The following is a 21,557-nucleotide window of genomic DNA, read 5'->3' as shown; positions in this document are numbered from 1 at the left end:
TTGTATAATCTTCAGCTAGACACGCTGAATGGATAATCCATCTTGGCCCCCTCCAGAGGTCCTGAGCATCACAGTTGACAGGTTTACCAATTCGATATCAAAGATTAGTTGATGGTATTGGACACTGGCCTTGGACAACATTCCAGCAATAGTACTGAAGATTTGTACTCCAGAAATTGCTGCTCCCCCAGCCAAATTGTTCCAGCACAGTTACAACACTGACATCTATGCGACAATGTGAAAAATTCCCCAGGTATGATCTATCCACAAAAAAGGACAAATTGAACACAACTAATTACTGCCTCGTCAGTCTCCACTCAGTGGTAAGTAATTCACCTCCTGTCTCCCCAGAATCTGTCTACCATCTTTAAGTTAGGAATATGATTGGACACTCTCCATTTTCTTGGATGAGTGCAGCTCCAACACTCAAGAAGCTCTGCACCAAAAAGACAAAGCAGCCCCTGTTGATTGGCATCTCATCACCACCTTAAACATTCACTCCCTCCATCTCCAGTACATAGTACCAGCAGTGTCTACCTTCCATAGAATTCACTGCAACAACTCAGCAAAGCTCCTTCGACAACTGCTACCGCTGCCACTTAGAAGGTCAAGGTGGCACACCAAGGTCAAGAGACACACGGGAACACCACCACCTGCAAATTCCATTCCAAGTCTAACACCATCCTGATTTGGAATTATATCGTCAAGTCTTCACTGTCACTGGGCTAGAATCCTAGAACTCCCCGAATAGAATGTGCATCTGCACCAGAGATGGAAGCAGCAACTCAACACAATGGCTCACTGCCACCCCTTCTCAAGGGTGATTAGTGATGAGAAACAAATGATTACCTTGCCAGCGATGCCCACAGCAGCATGGTGACACAGTGGTCAGCACTGCTGCTTCACAGCGCCAGGGTCCCGAATTCGATTTCCGGCTTGGGTCACTGTCTGTGTGGAGATTGTACATTCTCCCCGTGTCTGCGTGGGTTTCCTCCGGGTGCTCCAGTTTCCTCCCACAGTCCAAGATGGATTACCCATTCAGCATGTCAAGCTGAAGATTATACAAATGTTTCAGCCTTATCGTTTGCACTGATGTACCGGTTAGGTACATTGGCCATACTAAATTCTCCCTCAGTGTACCCGAACAGGCGCCGGAGTGTGACGACTGGAGTATTTTCACAGTGACTTCATTGCAGTGTAAATGTAAGCCTACTTGTGACAATAATAAACTCTAAATGAACACATCCCATGAAACAATAAACAAAATGTTAGAGAAATGGATCAAAAGAGTTTTAAATGTCACTGGTGCTATCTGTGAGTAAAATATACATGCTATCCTGACATTTTAAGGTGAACAGAGAGATTTCCCATTGAGAGTGAGTCAGGTTAGTGACAGGCACCCGGTTTACATCCTGCCTGATTTTACAGTCTGCAGGTACAGGTAATGTCATAGAGTCATAGAGGTTACAGCATGGAAATAGGCCCTTCGGCCCAACTTGTCCATGCCACCCTTTTGTTTTAACCCCGAAGCTAGTCCCAATTGCCCACGTTTGGCCCATATCCCTCCATACCCATCTTGCCCATGTAACTACCCACCTCTACTACTATCTCTTGTTCCAGACACTCACCACCCTCTGTGTGAAAAAATTGCTCCCTGGACCCTTTTGTATCTCTCCCCCCTCACCTTAAACCTATGCCCTCTAGTTTTAGACTCCCCTACCTTTGGGAAAAGATATTGATTATCTGGCTGATCTGTGCCCCTCATTATTTTATAGACCTCTATAAGATCACCCCTCAGCCTTCGACGCTCCAGAGAAAAAAGTCCCAGTCTATCCAGCCTCTCCTTATAACTCAAACCATCAAGTCCTGGTTGCATTCTAGTAAATCTTTTCTGCACTCATTCTAGTTTAATAATATCCTTTCTATAATAGGGTGACCAGAACTGCACACAGTATTCCAAGTGTGGCCTTACCAATGTCTTGTACAACTTCAACAAGACATCCCAACTCCTGTATTCAATGTTCTGACCGATGAAACCAAGCATGCCAAATGCCTTTTTCACCACTCTGTCCACCTATGATTCCACTTTCAAGGAGCTAGAACCTGTACCCCTAGACCTCTTTGTTCTGTAACTCTCCCCAACACCCTACCATTAACTGAGTAAGTCCTGCCCTGTTTCAATCTACCAAAATGCATCACCTTGCATTTATTTAAATTAAACTCAATCTGCCATTCGTCAGCCCACTGGCCCAATTGATCATGTTGTGGAATTAATTCACACCCACCGTGCAGTCCTCCCACCACAATGTGCTGCTGTCATGTTCTGAGAACCCAGTCGATGTCACTTATAATTTAACCCTTTAGTCCCAGTATCATTCTGGTGAATTTGTGTGACACCCGGTCCAAGGGCATCATATCCTGAGGTGTGGTGCCCAGAATCAAACACAGTTTCCATAGATACAAAGTAAAGTTTATTTATTAGTCACAAGTAAGGCTTACATTAACGTTGCAATGAAGTTACTGTGAAATTCCCCTAGTCGCCACACTCTGGCACCTGTTCGGGTCAATGCACCTAACCAGCACATCTTTCAGACTGTGGGAGGAAACTGGAGCATCCGGAGGAAACCCATGCAGGCACGGGGAGAACGTGCAGACTCCACACAGACAGTGACCCAAGCCAGGAATCGAACCTGGGTCCCTGGCACTGTGAGGCAGCAGTGTTAACCATTGTGCCACCGTGCCGCCAATACGATGATCAGATCTTCCTTGTGGTAAATGATTGATAATTACATGCTATTTGTGTTATGTATGTTGAGGGCATAGCCCCTTTAGGGGAATGGGTCATATGACCCTGGGTGTCTGGAGACCCGCTGGGAACTGTCCTGGGAGGGCAGTAGGAGTGGGAGAGCGGAGCGAGTGAGACCTGCAAATAAATACCTGTATTTCCCGATGTCTGTCTGTGGAGTCAGTTCTTGCAATACACCCAGTAGCTGAACACTCAACAATGTGGAGCCACAATTCTCCAAGAAGAAGATGAAGGGAAGAAAATTATTTGAAGAGTAAAGTGAAAAAATATCAAAGCCAGCCTCACACCTTGGGGAAGGATTTCAAAGAACAAAGAACAATGAAAATTACAGCACAGGAACAGGCCCTTCGGCCCTCCAAGCCTGCACCGACCATGCTGCCTGACTTAACTAAAACCCCCTACCCTTCCGGGGACCATATCCCTCTATTCCCATCCTATTCATGGACTTGTCAAGACACCCCTTAAAAGTCACTATCGTATCCACTTCCACTGCTTCCCCCGGCAATGAGTTCCAGGCACCCACTGCTCTCTGTGTAAAAAATCTGCCTCGTACATCTCCTTTAAACCTTGCCCCTCGCGCCTTAAAGCTATGCCCCCTAGTAAGTGACTCTTCCACCCTGGGAAAAAGCTTCTGACTATCCACGCTGTCCATGCCTCCCATCATCTTGTAGACTTCTACCAGGTCTCCCCTCAACCTCCGTTGCTCCAGTGAGAACAAACTAAGTTTCTCCAACCTTTCCTCATAACTAACGCCCTCCATATCAGGCAACATCCTGGTAAATCTTTTCTGTACCTTCTCCAAAGCCTCCACATCCTTCTGGTAGTGTGGCGACCAGAATTGAACACTATATTCTAAGTGCGGCCTAACTAAGATTCTATAAAGCTGCAACATGACTTGCCAATTTTTAAACTCAATACCCCGGCCGATGAAGGCAAGCATGCCGTATGCCTTCTTGACTACCTTCTCCACCTGCATTGTCACTTTCAGTGACCTGTGTACCTGTACACCCAGATCCCTTGGCCTTTCAATGCTCTTAAGGGTTCTGCCATTTACTGTATATTTCCTAACTGTATCAAACCTTCCAAAATGCATTACCTCACATTTGTCCAAATTAAACTCCATCTGCCATCTCTCCGCCCAAGTCTCCAACTGATCTATATTCTGCTGTATCCTCTGATGGTCCTCATTGCTATCCGCAAATCCGCCAACCTTTGTGTCGTCCGCAAACTTACTAATCAATCCAGTTACATTTTCCTCCAAGTCATTTATATATATTACAAACAGCAAAGGTCCCAGTGAGAACAAACCAAGTTTCACCAACCTCTCCTCATAGCTAATGCCCTCCATATCAAGCAACATCCTGGTAAATCTTTTCTGTACCCTCTCCAAAGCCTCCACATCCTTCTGGTAGTGTGGCGACCAGAATTGAACACTATATTTCCTCAGTCTTTCCCCTGAACAAGCAGCCAGTCAGTTCAGGAGAAGGAGAAACCTGAAAATTCACCCCCGTAACCAAGTTTCCTTTGTTCAACAATAATAAGAGCGAGGAGCAGGAGTTAGCAATTTAGCTGCTCGAGCCTGCACCGACATTTAATACAATCATGGCTAGTCTCATCCTGGCCTCAACTCTACTTTCCTGCCCATTCCCCATAACCCTTCAACCCATTATTAATTAAAAATCTGTCCACCTCTTCCTGAGATTTACTCAATGTCCTGGCATCCACCATGCTCTGGGGTAATGAATTCCACAGATTCACCAGCCTTTGGGAGAAGTAGGGGGCGATTCTCCCAAAAGAGCTGAATTGGCGAGAAAACTCGTCTAGGTCACGACTGTTTTTTCACTGGGACTTCAGACCTGAATCTCCGCACTCTGTGCACTGCAGAGGTCACAACCGGAATATCATTAAAAACCCAGGGGCGGGGCCTATTCGCACCAGAGTCTGACAGCTACGGAACTCTGCGCATGCGCAGTGACCCCCGATCTGTCAGTCTCTCCAATCGCTGGCCAGCCTGCAGTGCTGCCCCTCCAGCCCCCCCACAGCCCGATCGTGGCCCCCACAGCAATTCCCGGGCCAGGCCCAGCCCCCCCCTTCCCCGGAGCGCCCCAATGTCCAGCCCACCCCTCCCAGCAGTGGCGATCCCTCCAACCAGTGCCGGATTTAGACTTGGTGAGGCCCTAATCTATATAAAGCTTGGAGGCCCCTTGTTAAAAAGTTACACCAAAAGATCTCACAAAGGTGCGAACCAAAACAGGACCTTGGGTCGCCACAAAAAAACTCAAAACATAATTATGCCTTTTAATTATTTAATAGCAAGGTATTTAAAATGAAAAATACAAATTAGTTTCAAATGAATGCATTTACTGATTACATATTTATCATTGGGCTGGCTTGATCTCTCTCATAGATTTTGGTAATTTTGGTAATTTTTTGAGTTGCTCTTCAAGTTGCTGCTTTCTTTTTCTTTTCTGGTATCTGCTCTTAAATGTTCTCTTCATTGTAAACCTTCTGAAATTTTGTGACGTCCCTGCGGATTGTGAGGCCCTAAGCTGTAGCTTGTTTAGCTTATACCTAAATCCAGCACTGCCTCCAACCCACCCCCACCCCAGCAGAATCCCTCCCCCACTGACCCCCCCCCCCCCCAGGGTCAAACCCCCCCCCCCCAGCAGACCCCCACCTGGACCTGCCAGAAAAGTTGCGGGTCGCAATGGGAGAATCGCCCTCATCTCTGTTTTAAATCTGCTGCCCCTTATCCTAAATTTATGTCCTCTTCTTCCAGGTTGCCCTACAAGAGGAAACATCCACGTCTACTTTGTCAATCCCCCTCATCACCTTGTACATCTCAATTAGATCCCCTCTTATTCTTCTAAACTCCAGGGAGTAGAGGCCCGAACTGCCCAATCGCTCATCATAAGTCAAACCCCCCATTTCTGGAATCAGTCTCGTGAACTTCCTCTGAACTGCCTCCAATGCAACTACATCCCTCCTCAATTAAATGGACCAAAACTGTACACAATATTCTAAGTGTGGTCTCACTAATACTTTGTACAGTCACAGAAACACTTCACTACAAACATATTCTATTCCTTTAGCAATAATTGCCAAGATTCCATTTGCCTTCCTGATTACCTGCTGTACCTGCAGACCAGGTTGCTGCAATTCATGCACGAGGACACCCAGATCCCTCTGCATCCACACTATGAAGTTTCTCTCCGCATAGCTAATAATTTGCCTTTGTATTTTTCCTAGCAAAATGGATAACCTCACATGGATCCAGGTTAAACTCCCTCTGCCGAATATTGCCTCATTCACTTAACCTATCCATATCCATTTGTAAATTTCTTATTTCATTCTCGCAGCTTACTGTCCCACATATTTCAGTGACATTTATAACTAAAAGGTGATGTCATTGAGATTTTGCTCATTGATGGAAATCAATGGTCCAGGAAATGTGCTCACTGCGGCGAAATGTTCAGAAGGCAAGGAAATTTGATGCAGGAAATTAGAACTGAGAGGGAAAGTCGTGGGGAAGATTCTCATCATCGATTGAAGTGAAGGGCACGTCTCTGGGGAAATAATATTGAATATTGACACAGTTCATAGAAAAATTAGTCATTCACTATCCAACAATAGACAATTCGTCGCATAATTTGACAAGGTGAGCCTATAGAGGCAATAGTGTCATCGAGGTTTACAGCATAGAAATAGGTCCTTCAGCCCAACTTGTTCGTGCTGCCCCTTTTTTTTAACCACTAAGCTAGTCCCAATTGCCTGCATTTGGCCCATATCCCTCTATACCCATCGCACCCATGTAACTGTTTAAATGCTTTTTAAAAGACAACATTGTGCCCACCTCTACTACTGCCTCTGGCAGCTTGTTCCAGACACTCACCACTCTCTGTCTGAAAAAATTGCCCCTCTGGACACTTTTGTATCTCTCCCCTCTCACCTTAAACCTATGCCCTCTAGTTTTAGACTCCCCTACCTAGAGGAAAAGATACTGACTACCTAGCTGATCTGTGCCCCTCTTTATTTTATAGACCTCTATAAGATCACCCCTCAGCCTCCTATGCTCCAGAGAAAAAAGTCCCAGTCTTTCCAGACTCTTCTTATAACTCAATCCATCAAGTCCTGGCACCATCCTAGTAAATCTTTTCTGCATTCTTTCTAGTTTAATAATATCCTTTCTACAATAGGGTGACCAGAATTGCACATAGTATTCCAAGTGTGGCCTTACCAATGTCTTGTAGAACTTCAACAAGACATTCCAACTCCTGTATTCAATGTCCTGACCGATGAAACCAAGCATGCCGTATGCCTTTTTCACCACTCTGTCCACCTATGATTCCACTTTCAAGGAGCTATGAGCATGTACCCCTCGACCTCTTTGTTCTGTAACTCTCCCCAATGCCCTACCATTAACTGAGTAAGTCCTGCCCTGGTTCAATCTACCAAAATGCATCACCTCGCATTTGTCTAAATTAAACTCCATGTGCCATTCGTCAGCCCACTGGCCCAATTGATCAAGATCCCGTTGCAATTGGAGATAACTTTCTTCACTGTCCACTATGCCACCAATCTTAGTGTCATCTGCAAACTTATTAACCATGCCACCTATATTCTCATCCAAATCATTAATATAAATGACAAATAACAGTGGACCCAGCACTGATCCCTGAGGCACACCACTGGTCACAGGCCTCCAGTTTGAAAAACAATTCTCTGTCAAGAAGCCAATTTTGAATCCATTTAGATACCTCACCCTGGATCCCGTGAGATTTAACCTTATGCAACAACCTACCATGCGGTACCTTGTCAAAGGCCTTGCTAAAGTCCATGTAGACAACATCAACTGCACTGCCCTCATCTACCTTCTTGGTTACCCCTTCAAAAAACTCAATCAAATTTGTGAGACATGATTTTTCACTCACAAAGCCATGCTGACTGTCCCTAATCAGTACTTGCATCTCTAAATGCCTGTAATTCCTGTCTCTCAAAATTATTTTCAACAATTTACCCACCACAGATGTGAGGCTCACTGGCCTATAGTTCCCAGGCTTTTCCCTGGCCTGTCGCGTCAGATCTGAAATCAGTGCACATTCCAAAGCCTGTTCTATTAGGCCCCAATTTGTTGCATGTGACTTAACAAGATATAACTGGCAGATATATTACAAACACACTCAAGTATGTGGCAGTCACTCATTACAAAAACGATATCTCGGCACAGTGGCATTGAATGAGGGGGGATCTCATGGAGACTTATAAAATTTTAACAGGACTAGACAGAGTAGATGCAGGGAGGATGTTCCCAATGGTGGGGGAGTCCAGAACCAGAGGTCACAATCTGAGGATTCAAGGTAGACCATTTAGGACGGAAGTGAGAAGACATTTCTTCCCCCAAAGAGTAGCGAGCCTGTGGAATTCATTACCACAGGAAGCAGTTGATGCCAAAACATTGAATATATTCAAGAGTCAGCTGGACATAGCACTTGGGGCGAACGGGATCAAAGGTTATGGGGAAAAAGCAGGATTAGGCTATTGAGTTGGATGATCAGCTATGATCGAAGTGAATGGCAGAGCAGGCTCGAAGAGCCAAGTGGCCTCCTCGTTCTCCTGTCTTCTATGTTTCTATGTTTCTATGACTGATCGTGTATGAGACAGGAGAGGCAGCATGAGAAGCTAATGCAGCACTAATCAGACTCTGTATGAAATGGGAACTGCTCTCGTACATCAGGCAACGGGTTATAACTTCTTCCATAATTCTTTTTACCCATTTACATTTGGGTTAGCATTCTTCACCTCAGGTCAGTCCACAGGAGGAGCCGAGGAAGACAAGTTCTTGGCATTGACTCTTATTTAGTCAATCAGGAGAAGCCACTTCTCCTGACTGGGAAGCTTCGGAATGGGGGGGCACAGTGTGAAAATTAGAGTCAGACCTTACAGGAATGAGAGTAAGAAGCATTTGCACACAGCAGCTGGTCAGAGTTTGGAACTCTCTTCTGCAAATGGGAATTGATTCAGGAACAACTATTAATTTCAAATCTGATGTTGATAGATTTTTGCTAACCAAAGGTGTTAAGGGATCTGTGGAAAAGAGGAGTATGAGGAGGTTAGGTCATGATTGATCCATGATCTCGCTGAATGGTGGCCATGATGTGGAGATGCCGGTGTTGGCCTGGGGTGGACACAGTGAGAGGTCACACGACACCAGATTATAGTCCAACAGGTTTATTTGGAATCACAAGCTTTCGGAGTGCAGCTCCTTCATCAGGTGAAGATGAAGGAGGAATGTTCCGAAAGCTTGTGATTTAAAAAAAAACCTGTTGGACTATAACCTGAAGTCATGTGACTTCTCCCTTGTTCACTGAATGGTGGAACAGAATCAAGGGGCTAAATAGCCTTCTCCTGTTCTTATGTTAATGGCGTGACAGAAAATTTCTCCCTAACAGTCCAGGTTCAATCATTTTCCATTTGCACAGTTTGATTTGATTTGATTTGATTTATTATTGTCACATGTATTAGTATAGAGTGAAAGGTATTTTTTCTTGCATGCTCGACAGACAAAGCATACCGTTCATAGAGAAGGAAATGAGAGAGTGCAGAATGCAGTGTTACAGTCATAGCGAGGGTAGAGAAAGATCAACTTAATGCGAGGTAGGTCCATTCAAAAGTCTGATGGCAGCAGGGAAGAAGTTGTTCTTGAGTTGGTTTCTTTTTTATTCATTCATGGGACATGGGCGTCGCTGGCTGGCCAGCATTTATTGCCCATCCCTAGTTGCCCTTGAGAAGGTGGTGGTGAGCTGCCTTCTTCAATCGCTGCAGTCAATGTTCTGTGGGTTGACCCTCAATGCCGTTAGGGAGGGAATTCCAGGATTTTGACCCAGCAATTGCGAAGGAATGGCGATACATTTCCGAGTCAGGATGGTGTGTGGCTTGGAGGGGAACTTGCAGGTGTGGTGTTCCCATTTATCTGCTGCCCTTGTCCTTCTGGATGGAAGTGGTCGTGGGTTTGGAAGGTGCTGTCTAAGGATCTTTGGTGAATTGCTGCAGTGCATCTTGTAGGTAGTACACACTGCTGCTACTGAGTGTCGGTGGTGGAGGGAATGGATGTTGGTACGTGTCCTCAGATTTTTGTATCTTTTTCCCAATGGAGGAAGATGAAAGAGAGAATGTCCGGGGTGTGTGGGGTCTTTGGACTATGCTGGCTGCTTTCCTGAGACAGCGGGAAGTGTAGACAGAGTCAATGGATGGGAGGCTGGTTTGCGTGATGGACTAGGCTTCGTTCATGACTCTTTGTAGTTTCTTGTGGTCTTGGGCAGAGCAGGAGCTATACCAAGCTGTGATGCAACCAGAAATAATGCTTTCTATGGTGCATCTGTAAAAGTTGGTGAGAGTCATAGAGGACATGCCAAATTTCCTTAGTCTTCTGAGAAAGTAGGGGCGTTGGTGGGGCTTTCTTAATGATAGCGTTCTAAGCACAGGATGTTTTGCCGGCTTTCACACATTTGAATTGTTAAAGTTGTTGCGTCTTTGTGATTGGAAGACTGAATCATTTCAGCAAATTGCTCAAATTCTGAAGCATACGCACCATGGTTACCGACTAACCCACTGTTTCTCTCTATCCCAGGCACAGTTCATCATTATCATTCACATATTCCTCCTTTTGTAAAGCCACACTATCTCTTGATGCCTCAGTGTACATATTGGATTCTGCAGCAATTGATTCCTTATCACTCAGACAATGATGCATTGCCTGCTGGGATCAGAAGCAATTTCTTCCCAAAACCAATTACAAACTGTCTTGGTTTGAAGAATTTGCAGTTCTGCAGTGTTAAATTGTAATTTCTCACTTGTGACAGGAACACAGGCAGTTCGAGAGCTGAACGACCCATATTGATTGTGGAAAGTCTCCATCTGGCGCTCCTGTTATATTGCGGATGGTGGTTCAAGATGGTGGGGTGGGGGAGGGTGCTGTTGGTGGGGTGGCAGTAAGAGGGAGGTCGACCCTCCCCTGTCTGAGTATCTATCATTCAGGGAGCTCTGAATAAAACCCATGGATTCACCTTTTAGTGCAGTGGATCTGAGTCAATGGAGATCTCTATCTATGCTCTGGATCCAGGGGAAGAATCAAACTAGGGAACCAGAAGGAGGAGGGATGGACTTAAATACATTAATGTTCCTCCATCCACTTGTCTGTTAGAAATATGCCCCTCCCATCACTGAGTCTGGTATAAAAGCAGCTACACCACAGTTTTTGCTGTTAGTTACTGGCTGTATGGTTGCATTTGCTGAATTTCCTTCCATCCACCATTGGGTCTAAGCTTTCTCCTGCAGTCTTGCAGCTCGCTCAATACTGGAGAAAGAAGGGGATTGAATTGTATTTAAAGGGCAACTCGACAGGACTAAAAAGTGAGTACCATTTTAGGTTTATTTTGATGTATTTTTTGCCTCAGTATGAGGGAGAGTTCCCCCCCCTGTCTTGGTCTTTCTGTCTCTTGGAGGGTTTTCCTTCCCAGAAAAGCTGCTATGAGGTAGATTGGGTGGGATTGAATTTCTTCCGCACGTGCTCAGGGTGAGATAGTCAGTCCTCGATGATATTATTGTGTTAAAAATGTGGGGGGAAAATACTAAAGTTGAACAGTCGAGGCTTTTGATAGCTTTCAGCTGACTGAACTGAAATGAAGTGGTATTCAGGTCGAGCTAGTTCAGGACCCAAACATTTGAAAGATTTTCCTGGCAAATTGTGGTTCATTCCTTGCATCAAAAAATCTGGTTGGATTGAGCCTCGTGTCCTGTGCGCCTTAAGCAAGTGTAAAAACAGCTCCTGGCCGCGCCCGTAGCCCTTTCCAATCTCGTGCTTGTGTCGCACTGCACTGAAGGAAGTTGAGTCTCGACAGTAAAGGTTTTTGACAGAGAGAAATAGTCCCCCACATTGAGTTGACGAGGGAGAACACAGCATGGTTTGATTTTTCAAAGGAGAGGTGTTTGTACAGAGGAAAGAAAGTCTGAGTTTGAATTTAATTTCGAGAGGCAGAAAGAAATCTCTTATTCCAGTTGTTTTTAGACAGGGAGGCCAAAGTGATCACTTTTTAAATAAATGAACTGTAAACGGTAATTTTTTTATTGAAGTTCACCAGTGATTTTTAGTTTCAAAAGAAAAATGTGAAGCTTTTGTTTAAGATAACGAGGCAGGGATTGTTTTTAGATGAATACCTATCCAAGCAGCTTCCTTTTCAGAAAGAAATTCACTCACAAAACTTTGTTTCCAAGAGTGATCTGAACGAATTAATAGACATTCGGTTACTACGTGAGATGTTTTTTAACAGTAAAGTCCCTAATTCAGAGCTTTATTCTACATAAGATCAAACAGAGAGAGAGAGAGAGAGACAAGGAGGCACAGAGAAGAAAGAAATATGTCTGACCATGAAAGTTGTGTTCTGATGAATGCCATCTTCATTTGAAAGTCAAAAGCAAACCACAGTTTTATTTTGGAAAGAAATGTCATTGATTGCTGGTAATGAGTTAGGAAGACCCTATTTGTAAGAAATTTTGCTGTCCGCGAGGGTCAACAAACCCCTCAAATTGTTACAAAGTAGACAAATCTGTAAATCTGGGCGTGGCAAGCTTTCTGAGAGAGAAATCTGCCTCCTGATTTCTGCTTTCTCAACTCAAAAAATCAGAGTCCTGCTTTTTTATCGAGAAATCTACGGGCAAGTTTTATTGTGACAAAAATTGAGGTTTTTGTTTAAGATAAAGGGTGAACTTTGTGATTATATACAGGGAGCAGATTCAACCACTAGCAGTTAGAAGAAGAATGAGTATAAAAGGAGTGAGAGTGGGGAGGAGAATGGGGGGAGTGAGAGGGGCAGGGGAAGGGAGGCAGACAGGGAACTGGAGTAAGAGGCAAAGGGAAAGAGTTTAGGAGGAGGAAGGGGAGAGTCAGTGAGATAGGGAGGGAGATGGAGAGGGGGAAGGAAATAGAGAGGGAGATGGGCTTGGGAAAGGGTAAGGATGGAGGAAGGGGAGAGAGGGCTGAGTGAGAGGGAGTTAAAGAGGGCGAGGGGGAAGAGGAGAGGGAGAGGAAAAAGGAGGGAGAGGTAGGGACAAGAAAACAGGGAGGGAGAGGGCACGGGAGAAGGAGATAAGAAGGGCAGGAGAGGGATAGGAAGGGTGTGAAGGGGAGAGGGCAGGATGGAGAGGGAAAAGGAGGGGGTGAGGGAGGGAGAGGAATCAAGGAGGGGTGAAGTAAAGAGGGGGAGAGATGGGGATGGGTGAGAGGGAGAGATAAATTGAGAGGATAAACCTGATTAAATGGCTCAGAATTCACAAACTGTCAAGTATATCTGAGATTAAATTGAAATATTTTCAAACCTGTGGACAGTAATCAGAACACAATCACTCTGAGAACAATTGTGATCAGAGTTTGTTTCCAATTGTGTTATTTTTCTGTTATTCATATTATATTGAACAAGCTACTTTTGTTAATGGGGGATTGAAAAGTCTGTAGTTTGATTTACAGAACACATTGTGAGTGTTGTTGGAGAGTCAGAGAGGCTGGTGGTGTGTTGTATTGCAGGAGAGCTTCACTGGGTGTGGGTCCTTCACTGAGACTCTCATCTGATACCCCATACTAGTGGTGAGTTTCAGTACTGCGCCCTTGACGACGGTCCATTTTGAGCTACAGTATACGGTGAATTTATTTATTCGGAATTATATCATTAAAGGACGAGTTTTGCATTATTGAGTCACGCTCTCTGAAATTGTTTCATGCTAAGGGGAGACCTTTGATCTCTCGTGTAGGCTAAAGGGTGTTTTGATGTGATTTTAGACTGTGTCTTGCTCGAACATTCTGTTTCCCTCCAGAATATTTCCTGATCATGTGCACACAGTCACCTCCCACACTCACCGGGAAACTGGAGTCAGACTAGTGGAAAGATGAGGGAGGACAGCAAAGGTTTACCCGGCTGATTCCTGGGATGGCAGGTCTGTCATGTGAGTTTAGAAGATTGAGAAGGGATCTCATAGAAACTCATAAAATTCTAACAGGGTTAGACAGGGTAGATTCAGAAAGAATGATCCGATGGTGGGACAGTCCAGAACTAGGGGGTCATAGTTTGAGGATAAGGGGTAAACCTTTTAGAACTGAGGTGAGGAGAAATTTCTTCCCCCAGAGGGTGGTGAATGTGTGGAATTCACTCCCACAGAATGCAGTTGAGGCCAAAACGTTGCCTGATTTCAAGAAAAAATTAGATATAGTTCTTGGGGCCATTCATTCCTGATTATTTCAATTCACACCAGGAGTGCGTTGGAATAACCACATCCCAACAATTAAGAAGAAAAGGAGATCACACTCTCACTCAGCTCTGTACATTTGAGTTTGAGTTGCAGCCTGGGGAGATGACAGAAACAACAGCTGCTTAGGATTAATTTGTTCAATAAGATATTATTTCTATAAGTTTTGAATTTAAGGTTTCTACATTATAAGCTACAGTGCTGATTAAAAATATTGGCCTCATGGGCAGTGAAATTAAAATTTCTACCTCTGAGTATTAAAGAACAAAGAGCAAAGGAAATTACAGCACAGGAACAGACCCTTCGGCCCTCCAAGCCTGCTCTGACCATGCTGTCTGACTGAACTAAAACCCCCTACCCTTCCGGGGACTATATCCCTCTATCCCCATCCTATTCATGTATTTGTCAAGATGCCCCTTAAAAGTCACTATCATATCTGCTTCCACTACCTCCCCCGGCAGCAAGTTCCAGACACTCACCACCCTCTGTGTAAAAATCCTGCCTCGTACATCTCCTTTAAACATTGCCCCTCGCACCTTAAGCCTATGCCCCCTAGTAATTGACTCTTCCACTCTGGGGAAAAGCTTCTGACTATCCACTCTATCCATGACTCTCATAATCCTGTAGACTTCTATCAGGTCGCCCCTCAACCTCCGTCGCTCCAGTGAGAACAAACTGAGAACAAAAGATACAATTCTGACTGGCCCCTTTGAGCATTATTCTCATTTTAACTTGCTAAATACGTTATTGTGTATCCCCCCTGTGTAACAGAACCATTCTCCCAGGTATAACATGAGTTAAATTTGAGCAGAAATTCTCTGTTACTGCTCAATAAGACGCATTGTCCCCACTCTCAGAAGATTGCCTCCTACTGTTGGGGTGGGAAATGGGCAGGATTTTCCAGCCATGTTTATACCACCCAAGGTAAACGGACCTTTCCATGGTCCGCCCCTCGCTCGCTACGATTCCTGTGGCGGGCGGAATGGAAAAATGAGCCCCACTATCTTCAAGCCCAGACATACCTGTGGTTCTTGTGATTGTGATTGTCCAGCAAGTGCCTACTGGAGTGAATTTGGAGTCAGATGGCTCTGGATTGAGCTCCCATTCCAGATTCTCTTGGTGAATCTTTGACCCAGCCTCACTGAAATGACAGAATGGTCATGCATCATCAATGCTGATTGGATGGCTGATCGAGGTGAACCATGGATGCTGAAGAAATGAGCCAATAAAATGAGACCTGATGTGTAATGTGCATAGGTTAGGTTTCCGGTAATTAGTTGAAAAGAGAAGTGACGGGATGATGCTGAGGGAAGGACGATGAGTGATTTATCAGCTGAGGAACTGCCTTCATGGGATTTTGAATAACTTCCCATTTTTTTTCAAAAGTTCAAGGAAACTTTAAATACAAAATACATTTCTTCCTCATTTTGGTGAGATTTTCTATGTCTGAATGGAAATAGAACATAGAACATAGAACAGTACAGCACAGAACAGGCCCTTCGGCCCACGATGTTGTGCCGACCTTCATCTGAAACCAAGATCAAGCTATCCCACTCCCTACCATCCTGGTGTGCTCCATGTGCCTATCCAATAACCGCTTAAATGTTCCTAAAGTGTCTGACTCCACTATCACTGCAGGCAGTCCATTCCACACCCCAACCACTCTCTGCGTGAAGAACCTACCTCTGATATCCTTCCTATATCTCCCACCATGAACCCTATAGTTATGCCCCCTCGTAATAGCTCCATCCACCCGAGGAAATAGTCTTTGAACGTTCACTCGATCTATCCCCTTCATCATTTTATAAACCTCTATTAAGTCTCCCCTCAATCTCCTCCGCTCCAGAGAGAACAGCCCCAGCTCCCTCAACCTTTCCTCATAAGACCGACACTCCAAACCAGGCAGCATCCTGGTAAATCTCCTCTGCACTCTTTCCAGCGCTTCCACATCCTTCTTATAGTGAGGTGACCAGAACTGCACGCAATATTCCAAATGCGGTCTCACCAAGGTCCTGTACAGTTGCAGCATAACCCCACGGCTCTTAAACTCCAACCCCCTGTTAATAAAAGCTAACACACTATATGCCTTCTTCACAGCTCTATCCACTTGAGTGGCAACCTTTAGAGATCTGTGGATATGGACCCCAAGATCTCTCTGTTCCTCCACAGTCTTCAGAACCCTACCTTTGACCCTGTAATCCACATTTAAATTAGTCCTTCCAAAATGAATCACCTCACATTTATCAGGGTTAAACTCCATTTGCCATTTTTCAGCCCAGCTTTGCATCCTATCTATGTCTCTTTGCAGCCTACAACAGCCCTCCACCTCATCCACTACTCCACCAATCTTGGTGTCATCAGCAAATAGGAGCAAATAATTTGATTTGTGAGTCTGGACAATAATTCTTGGTAATGTTGAATTCAGCAGAGCTGACAGAAACTAATTTAATGGATCGCTCAATCTTTAAAAAGTTTCCTATTTTATATTTGTGTGACTTTGCAGAGCAGCCATGACTACGCTCGATTATGAATTGTACGAGAAGAAGTTCAAAGATGTCACCTTGCCCCATTTTGTGAGTGGGATGTCTTCCATCTTGTCCTTTGCTAACTCTGCTGCCACCTTTGGTGACAAGGATCTGGAGGAGGCGGAATGCAGGAAGGTCAAGACGGATGTTAAGGTGGCCTATGAGGAGATGAGCAGGGCTGACAGGGAAGCCAAAGGTATGATTGATTCGCTGACAGCTGAGACACTGCAGCTGATGGAGGATTTTGACAAAGCGCAGAGGAACAGGAAGGACCTGGAGGAAAGCCTGTGGATCAAGAAGGATGAACTGATCACCTTGGAAAGTGACAGATACCAGGTCAATGATCAACTCCAAGCTGCCAGATCAACCCTGCAACATTTGGAGAATTCCTTGACCACTGCAGAGGCCAGGAAAGGAGAGAAAATCACTGGAAGGGATGTGGGAATTGGTTTAATGCTTCTTGTTCCTTGCGTTGGTAAGAGGTGCTCAAAGTAATATTCAAGGTTATTAGATGTAAACAGATCAATAAGGCAAACATTGAGGGAATAGCAAGATTCCAAACAGGCAGTGTGCAGCAATGTCAAAGGTTAAGAGTCATAAATAGATTAATTTCACACAGTGGACATCACACATCTCCAAAGGTTTAGGTCCAGGAAGATTAAAAAGATAAGAAAGAGTTTGAGAAATGGTTACTGGGCTTGCACAGAACACACTCAACTTTTGGATTAGATTCTAAACTGAACCCCATCTGCCCACTCAGGTGGATGCAAATGATCCGCATTTAGAAGCAGAGCGGGCTCCACTCTTGTCAAGGATTCTTTGGCAGCGCCTTGCAAACCAACAATCTTGACTGTCTACAAGAGCAAGGGTGGTAAACCTCCCACCACCTCCAAACACCCCGTCACCTGCAGTACTGAGGAAGTGCCACATCGTCAGGCTTACTGTCCTGTGGGTGTGACATGAATCTGTTGGTTCTTGGGCAATTTTAATGGCCCAACTCAATCCATGAATAAAGGTCATAACCATTTATTTGTGCTGGGTAAGACTTTGGGGGACTGTAGAGGAGTTCAAACAAGGACATTCTTTATTCGCTACCGTTTGAGATGTCCAGCACAGACTGTGAACAATGACCAGGAGTAGGAGCCATGATTGACTCTCGTGCCCAGCTCAGAGTCTGAAAAGGCTGATTGTGATTGTTTTGTCAATTCTAAAGTCTATTGGTAGCTTCGCCCGGGGGTTGATTCTGGGACCTCACGGGTTTGTGTGCCTCAGTCCTACATCAGGTGTGAATCATTTGAGGAGTGTTCACACAACAGGTGTTCACTAACTTTCCCATAATCTCCAGTTAACTGGCTTCCCTGATATTCACACAGCAGGTTCTCATGTTCGTTTTTAGTAATAGTTTTACTGTCATGGAAGCTCCCCTTCACCACTCTGTTGAACAGATCTGACCCAGTGCTTTAGGCAGGGACATGATCCCTGATTACACACACTATAGACCAAATACCCTTTAACATGGAGAAGGCAGGAAGAGAATGCATGGTTTGATGTGACTAATCAGTCACTAGTCAATCACTATGCAGAACTTAGCAATAACCTCAGGAAAAGTTTGACAAGTTCAGTCCAAAGACAAAAAGCCAGAGTTTAGACTTATAGCTTATTTCCCCAAGATTTGAAAAGAGGAACATGAGAAATTGAGTTCATCATTAGTCAGAACAGCAGCAGACAAAATCGTCACATTCATTCTTGCAGTCTACAGTTACTAAGTTAATTTACATCCCTCCTCCGACATCCCCCTTTGGTCAAAATCTGAGAGGTTACAACCTGTATTTAGAAGACACAACATTAGAAAATTTTATTTCCCTAATTCGCTTCACAATTGTGAATGATCTTTATTTTCAACTTCCAGGAATTCCAATGACCGTTGACTACAACAAGGAACTAAATAACACAAAAAGGCTGGTGAAGACAGTGGAGAGTGAATTGCATCATCTCCGCGCTGTCGTCAAGGAGAATGAAGAGAAAATGAGTAATTGCAACAGGCAGATACCAGAGAAAAGTAAAGAAATTGAGAGATTGAAGGAGAGTCTGTCTCGGAAAGAAAGAGAGGTGGAAAAGATGCGGAGTGCGTGTGGGCTCTTGGCCGACATCAAACGCAAACTGAAGGATTGCTACAACTACTTGTTAACTCTGCACGGAACTGTAGAAACATTGTACAACTCCTGCAGCAACTTATATAGCTTGGATCCAATCATGCCAATCATAGAGGAACTATTTAAAAATGTACTGCAGCAGAACTCCCGCAACGAGATCCTGGCCTACGATGAAAATGTGCAGAAAATGGTCAAAGACGTGAGAATGATTCAGTACCAGATGAACATGAAATAGGCAATGATTCTCCCTATAGCAAGTAGACAGGGGCTATCTCTCACTTATTGAACAATTGGACATGAAATTAAAAAGGGGGAGATGAGGAGAAATGTTTTTGTTCAGTGAATTGTTCATGATCTGGAGTGTATTGTGTGAAAGGATGGTGGAAGTAAATGTGTCACTTGCAAAGGGGAATTGGATAAATACTTCTAAAGGAACATTTTGCAAGGTTATGGAAAAGAGCAAGGGAATAGGATTAATTGGATACATCTTTCAAAGAGCCAGCACAGGCATAATGGATCGAATGGCCTCATTTTGTGCTTCAAAATTCCATGATTCAGTGAAATCTATTCATGTAATCAGTGCGGGGGGGGGGGGCTAATTTTTAAAAATTCATTTGTGGGACATGCGCGTCGCTGGCTGGCCAGCATTTATTGCCCATCCCTAGATGCCCTTGAACTGAGTGGCTTGCTGGGCCATTTCAGTGGGCAGTTGGAGTCACATGTAGGTCAGACCAGATAAGGATGGCAGATTTCCTTCCCTAAAGGACGTGAGTGAACCAGATGGGTTTTTCTGACACTCGACAATGGTTTCATGGTCATCAGTAGATTCTTAATTCCAGATATTTTTTATTGAATTCAAATTCCACCATCTGCCGTGGTGGGATTTGAACCCGGGTCCCCAGAACGTTAGCTGAGTTTCTGAGTTAATAGCCTGGCGATAATACCACTAGGACAACGCCTCACCTATATCATGTTTATATTACCTACTGGGGCCAAAACTCTTTGGGTGCAATGGTACTTCCTGATATTATAAACATTCAAGTCTTCAATTTGAGTAGATGCACCACATAAAGCAGCCCATTCGTATAAGATGAAGTTTCCTGGACAACATTCAGCTGGTGGAAATTGGCTGGGGTGTGGGCATCATACCCAGTTTTAGGACATGAAGTAACTTGCTGTGAGACCCTACTGGTGACACATGAGTCTGCCGAATTCACTGTGCATCAATTATAGCTCTGACTCTGCCTAAGCACTTACGCCCTCACGACCACGCCACAGCAGAACAAATTGCCAAGTGTGGGAGTGCCAAGGTTATGGTGCTGGGCAGAAATCAGTCCAAACCCAACCGTGGCAAATTATAAAGATGAACGGAACAGTTTTGTGACAGGTGTCAGAATGAAAATGAAGGTGAATAGTCCTGGCTTGTTATTCACTGAAGTGCTTCGGGAAAGAGAAGGTGCCAGTCCTGTTTTCTCAGCTCCGCCCAATAATCCAAACCCCCTAATGCCACCAGGGCAACTGGGCAGAGGCAATAACTGCAGCATTGTCCATATCTTAAGAGCAGTTTGGAAATAATAGAACATGATGAGGCCATTCAGCCCTCAATCCTGTTCCACTGCCATTCAATCAGATTCCTGAGTCTAATCTCGATCTGAACCTATTTATCTGCTTTCGTCCCATCTCCCTTAATTCCCTGACCCACAAATATCAATATTGGTGCTGAAACTTCCAGAATCCACAGCCTTGTGGGTTGACAGTTCCATATTCCCACTGTCCTTTGTTTGGAGAAGTGCTTCCTGATTTTACTCCTGAATTTTTGAATTTACCGATTCTCAATTTTCCCACCAGCTAAGATAGTTTCTCTCTTCCTACCCAATCAAAACATCTCAACTTTTCACTCAAAGAAATGCAAACCTTGGTTTATGCAACATGTATTCTTAATTTAAATCTTTTCATCCTGGATCATTCCGGTGAATCTGCTGAACCCCCTCCAAGATCAATATATCCTTCCTGAATCACAGTACACAGGAGTACTCAGGGGAGGCAATCTGGACTCGTAATCCAGAGACCCGGGGTAATGCTCTGGGGACCCGGGTTTGAATCCCATCATGGTACATGGTGAAGTTTGAATTCAATACAAATCTGGAATCAAAAGGCTAATGATGACCATGAAACATTGTCATTAAAAACCGATCTGGTTCAATAATGTCCCTTAGAGAAGGAAATCTGCTGTCTTCACCTTGTCTGGCCTACATGTGAATCCAGATCTACAGCAGTGTGGTTGACCCTGAAATGGCCTTAGGATGGGCAATAAATGCGGGCCCAGCCAGTGACGCCCACATCCCATGAATAAATAAAACAAAGGAGTGGCTGGGATCTGACCAAGGATTTTTATGTCCACAGATGATATCTAACAAACCCTTAGAAAAACTGTGCTAATCCCACTTGATATTCCAGGCTGAAAATGGACCAACGTTAATGGAAAGTTTAGGAAGTTGGGGTGGGTTCAAAGCTATAAGCTTTCCCTGTGTGTTCTTTACAGGATGTGGAGCTGCCGGCGTTGGACTGGGGTAAACACAGTAAGGAGTCTAACAACACCAGGTTAAAGTTCAACAGGTTTATTTGGTAGCAAATGCCACTAGCTTTCGGAGCGCTGCTTCTTCGTCAGGTGAGTGGGAGATCCTGTTGGATAAACCTGTTGGACTTTAACCTGGTGTTAGACTCCTTACTGTGTTCTTTACAGGGACATGTTGGGGCAATGTCCAATCTGGTGAAGGGCGA

The 21,557-nt window shown here is 44.5% G+C and overlaps 1 protein-coding gene across 2 annotated transcripts; it reads left to right on the top strand.

Annotated features, from left to right (window-relative positions):
* The first annotated feature begins 11,082 nt into the window (after window positions 1-11,082).
* Window positions 11,083-19,365, top strand: LOC144504277 (uncharacterized). 2 transcript variants are annotated; one of them, XM_078229375.1, is made up of 3 exons: window positions 11,083-11,215; window positions 16,602-16,819; window positions 18,533-19,365. In XM_078229375.1, the coding sequence occupies exons 2-3, from the start codon at window positions 16,609-16,611 to the stop codon at window positions 19,009-19,011; spliced, it is 690 nt and encodes a 229-aa protein (XP_078085501.1). In that variant the 5' UTR covers window positions 11,083-11,215; window positions 16,602-16,608; the 3' UTR covers window positions 19,012-19,365. The 2 variants fall into 2 exon arrangements, with proteins under 2 accessions (XP_078085501.1, XP_078085500.1); XM_078229374.1 differs by having other exon boundaries at window positions 16,602-17,098.
* The last annotated feature ends 2,192 nt before the right edge of the window (window positions 19,366-21,557 follow it).

Source organism: Mustelus asterias, chromosome 15 (genome assembly GCF_964213995.1).
Source record: "Mustelus asterias chromosome 15, sMusAst1.hap1.1, whole genome shotgun sequence".
In the NCBI taxonomy this organism is placed as follows: domain Eukaryota; kingdom Metazoa; phylum Chordata; class Chondrichthyes; order Carcharhiniformes; family Triakidae; genus Mustelus; species Mustelus asterias.
Note: the sequence above shows the minus strand (reverse complement) of the source record. Positions and strands in the feature narration are given on the sequence as shown.

Coding starts and splice junctions, on each gene's coding strand:
- LOC144504277 (XM_078229374.1), top strand. CDS start 16,609: ATGACTACGCTCGATTATGAATTGTACGAGAAGAAGTTCAAAGATGTC. Junction 17,099..18,532: donor GCTTCTTGTTCCTTGCGTTG/GTAAGAGGTGCT, acceptor TTCAACTTCCAG/GAATTCCAATGACCGTTGAC.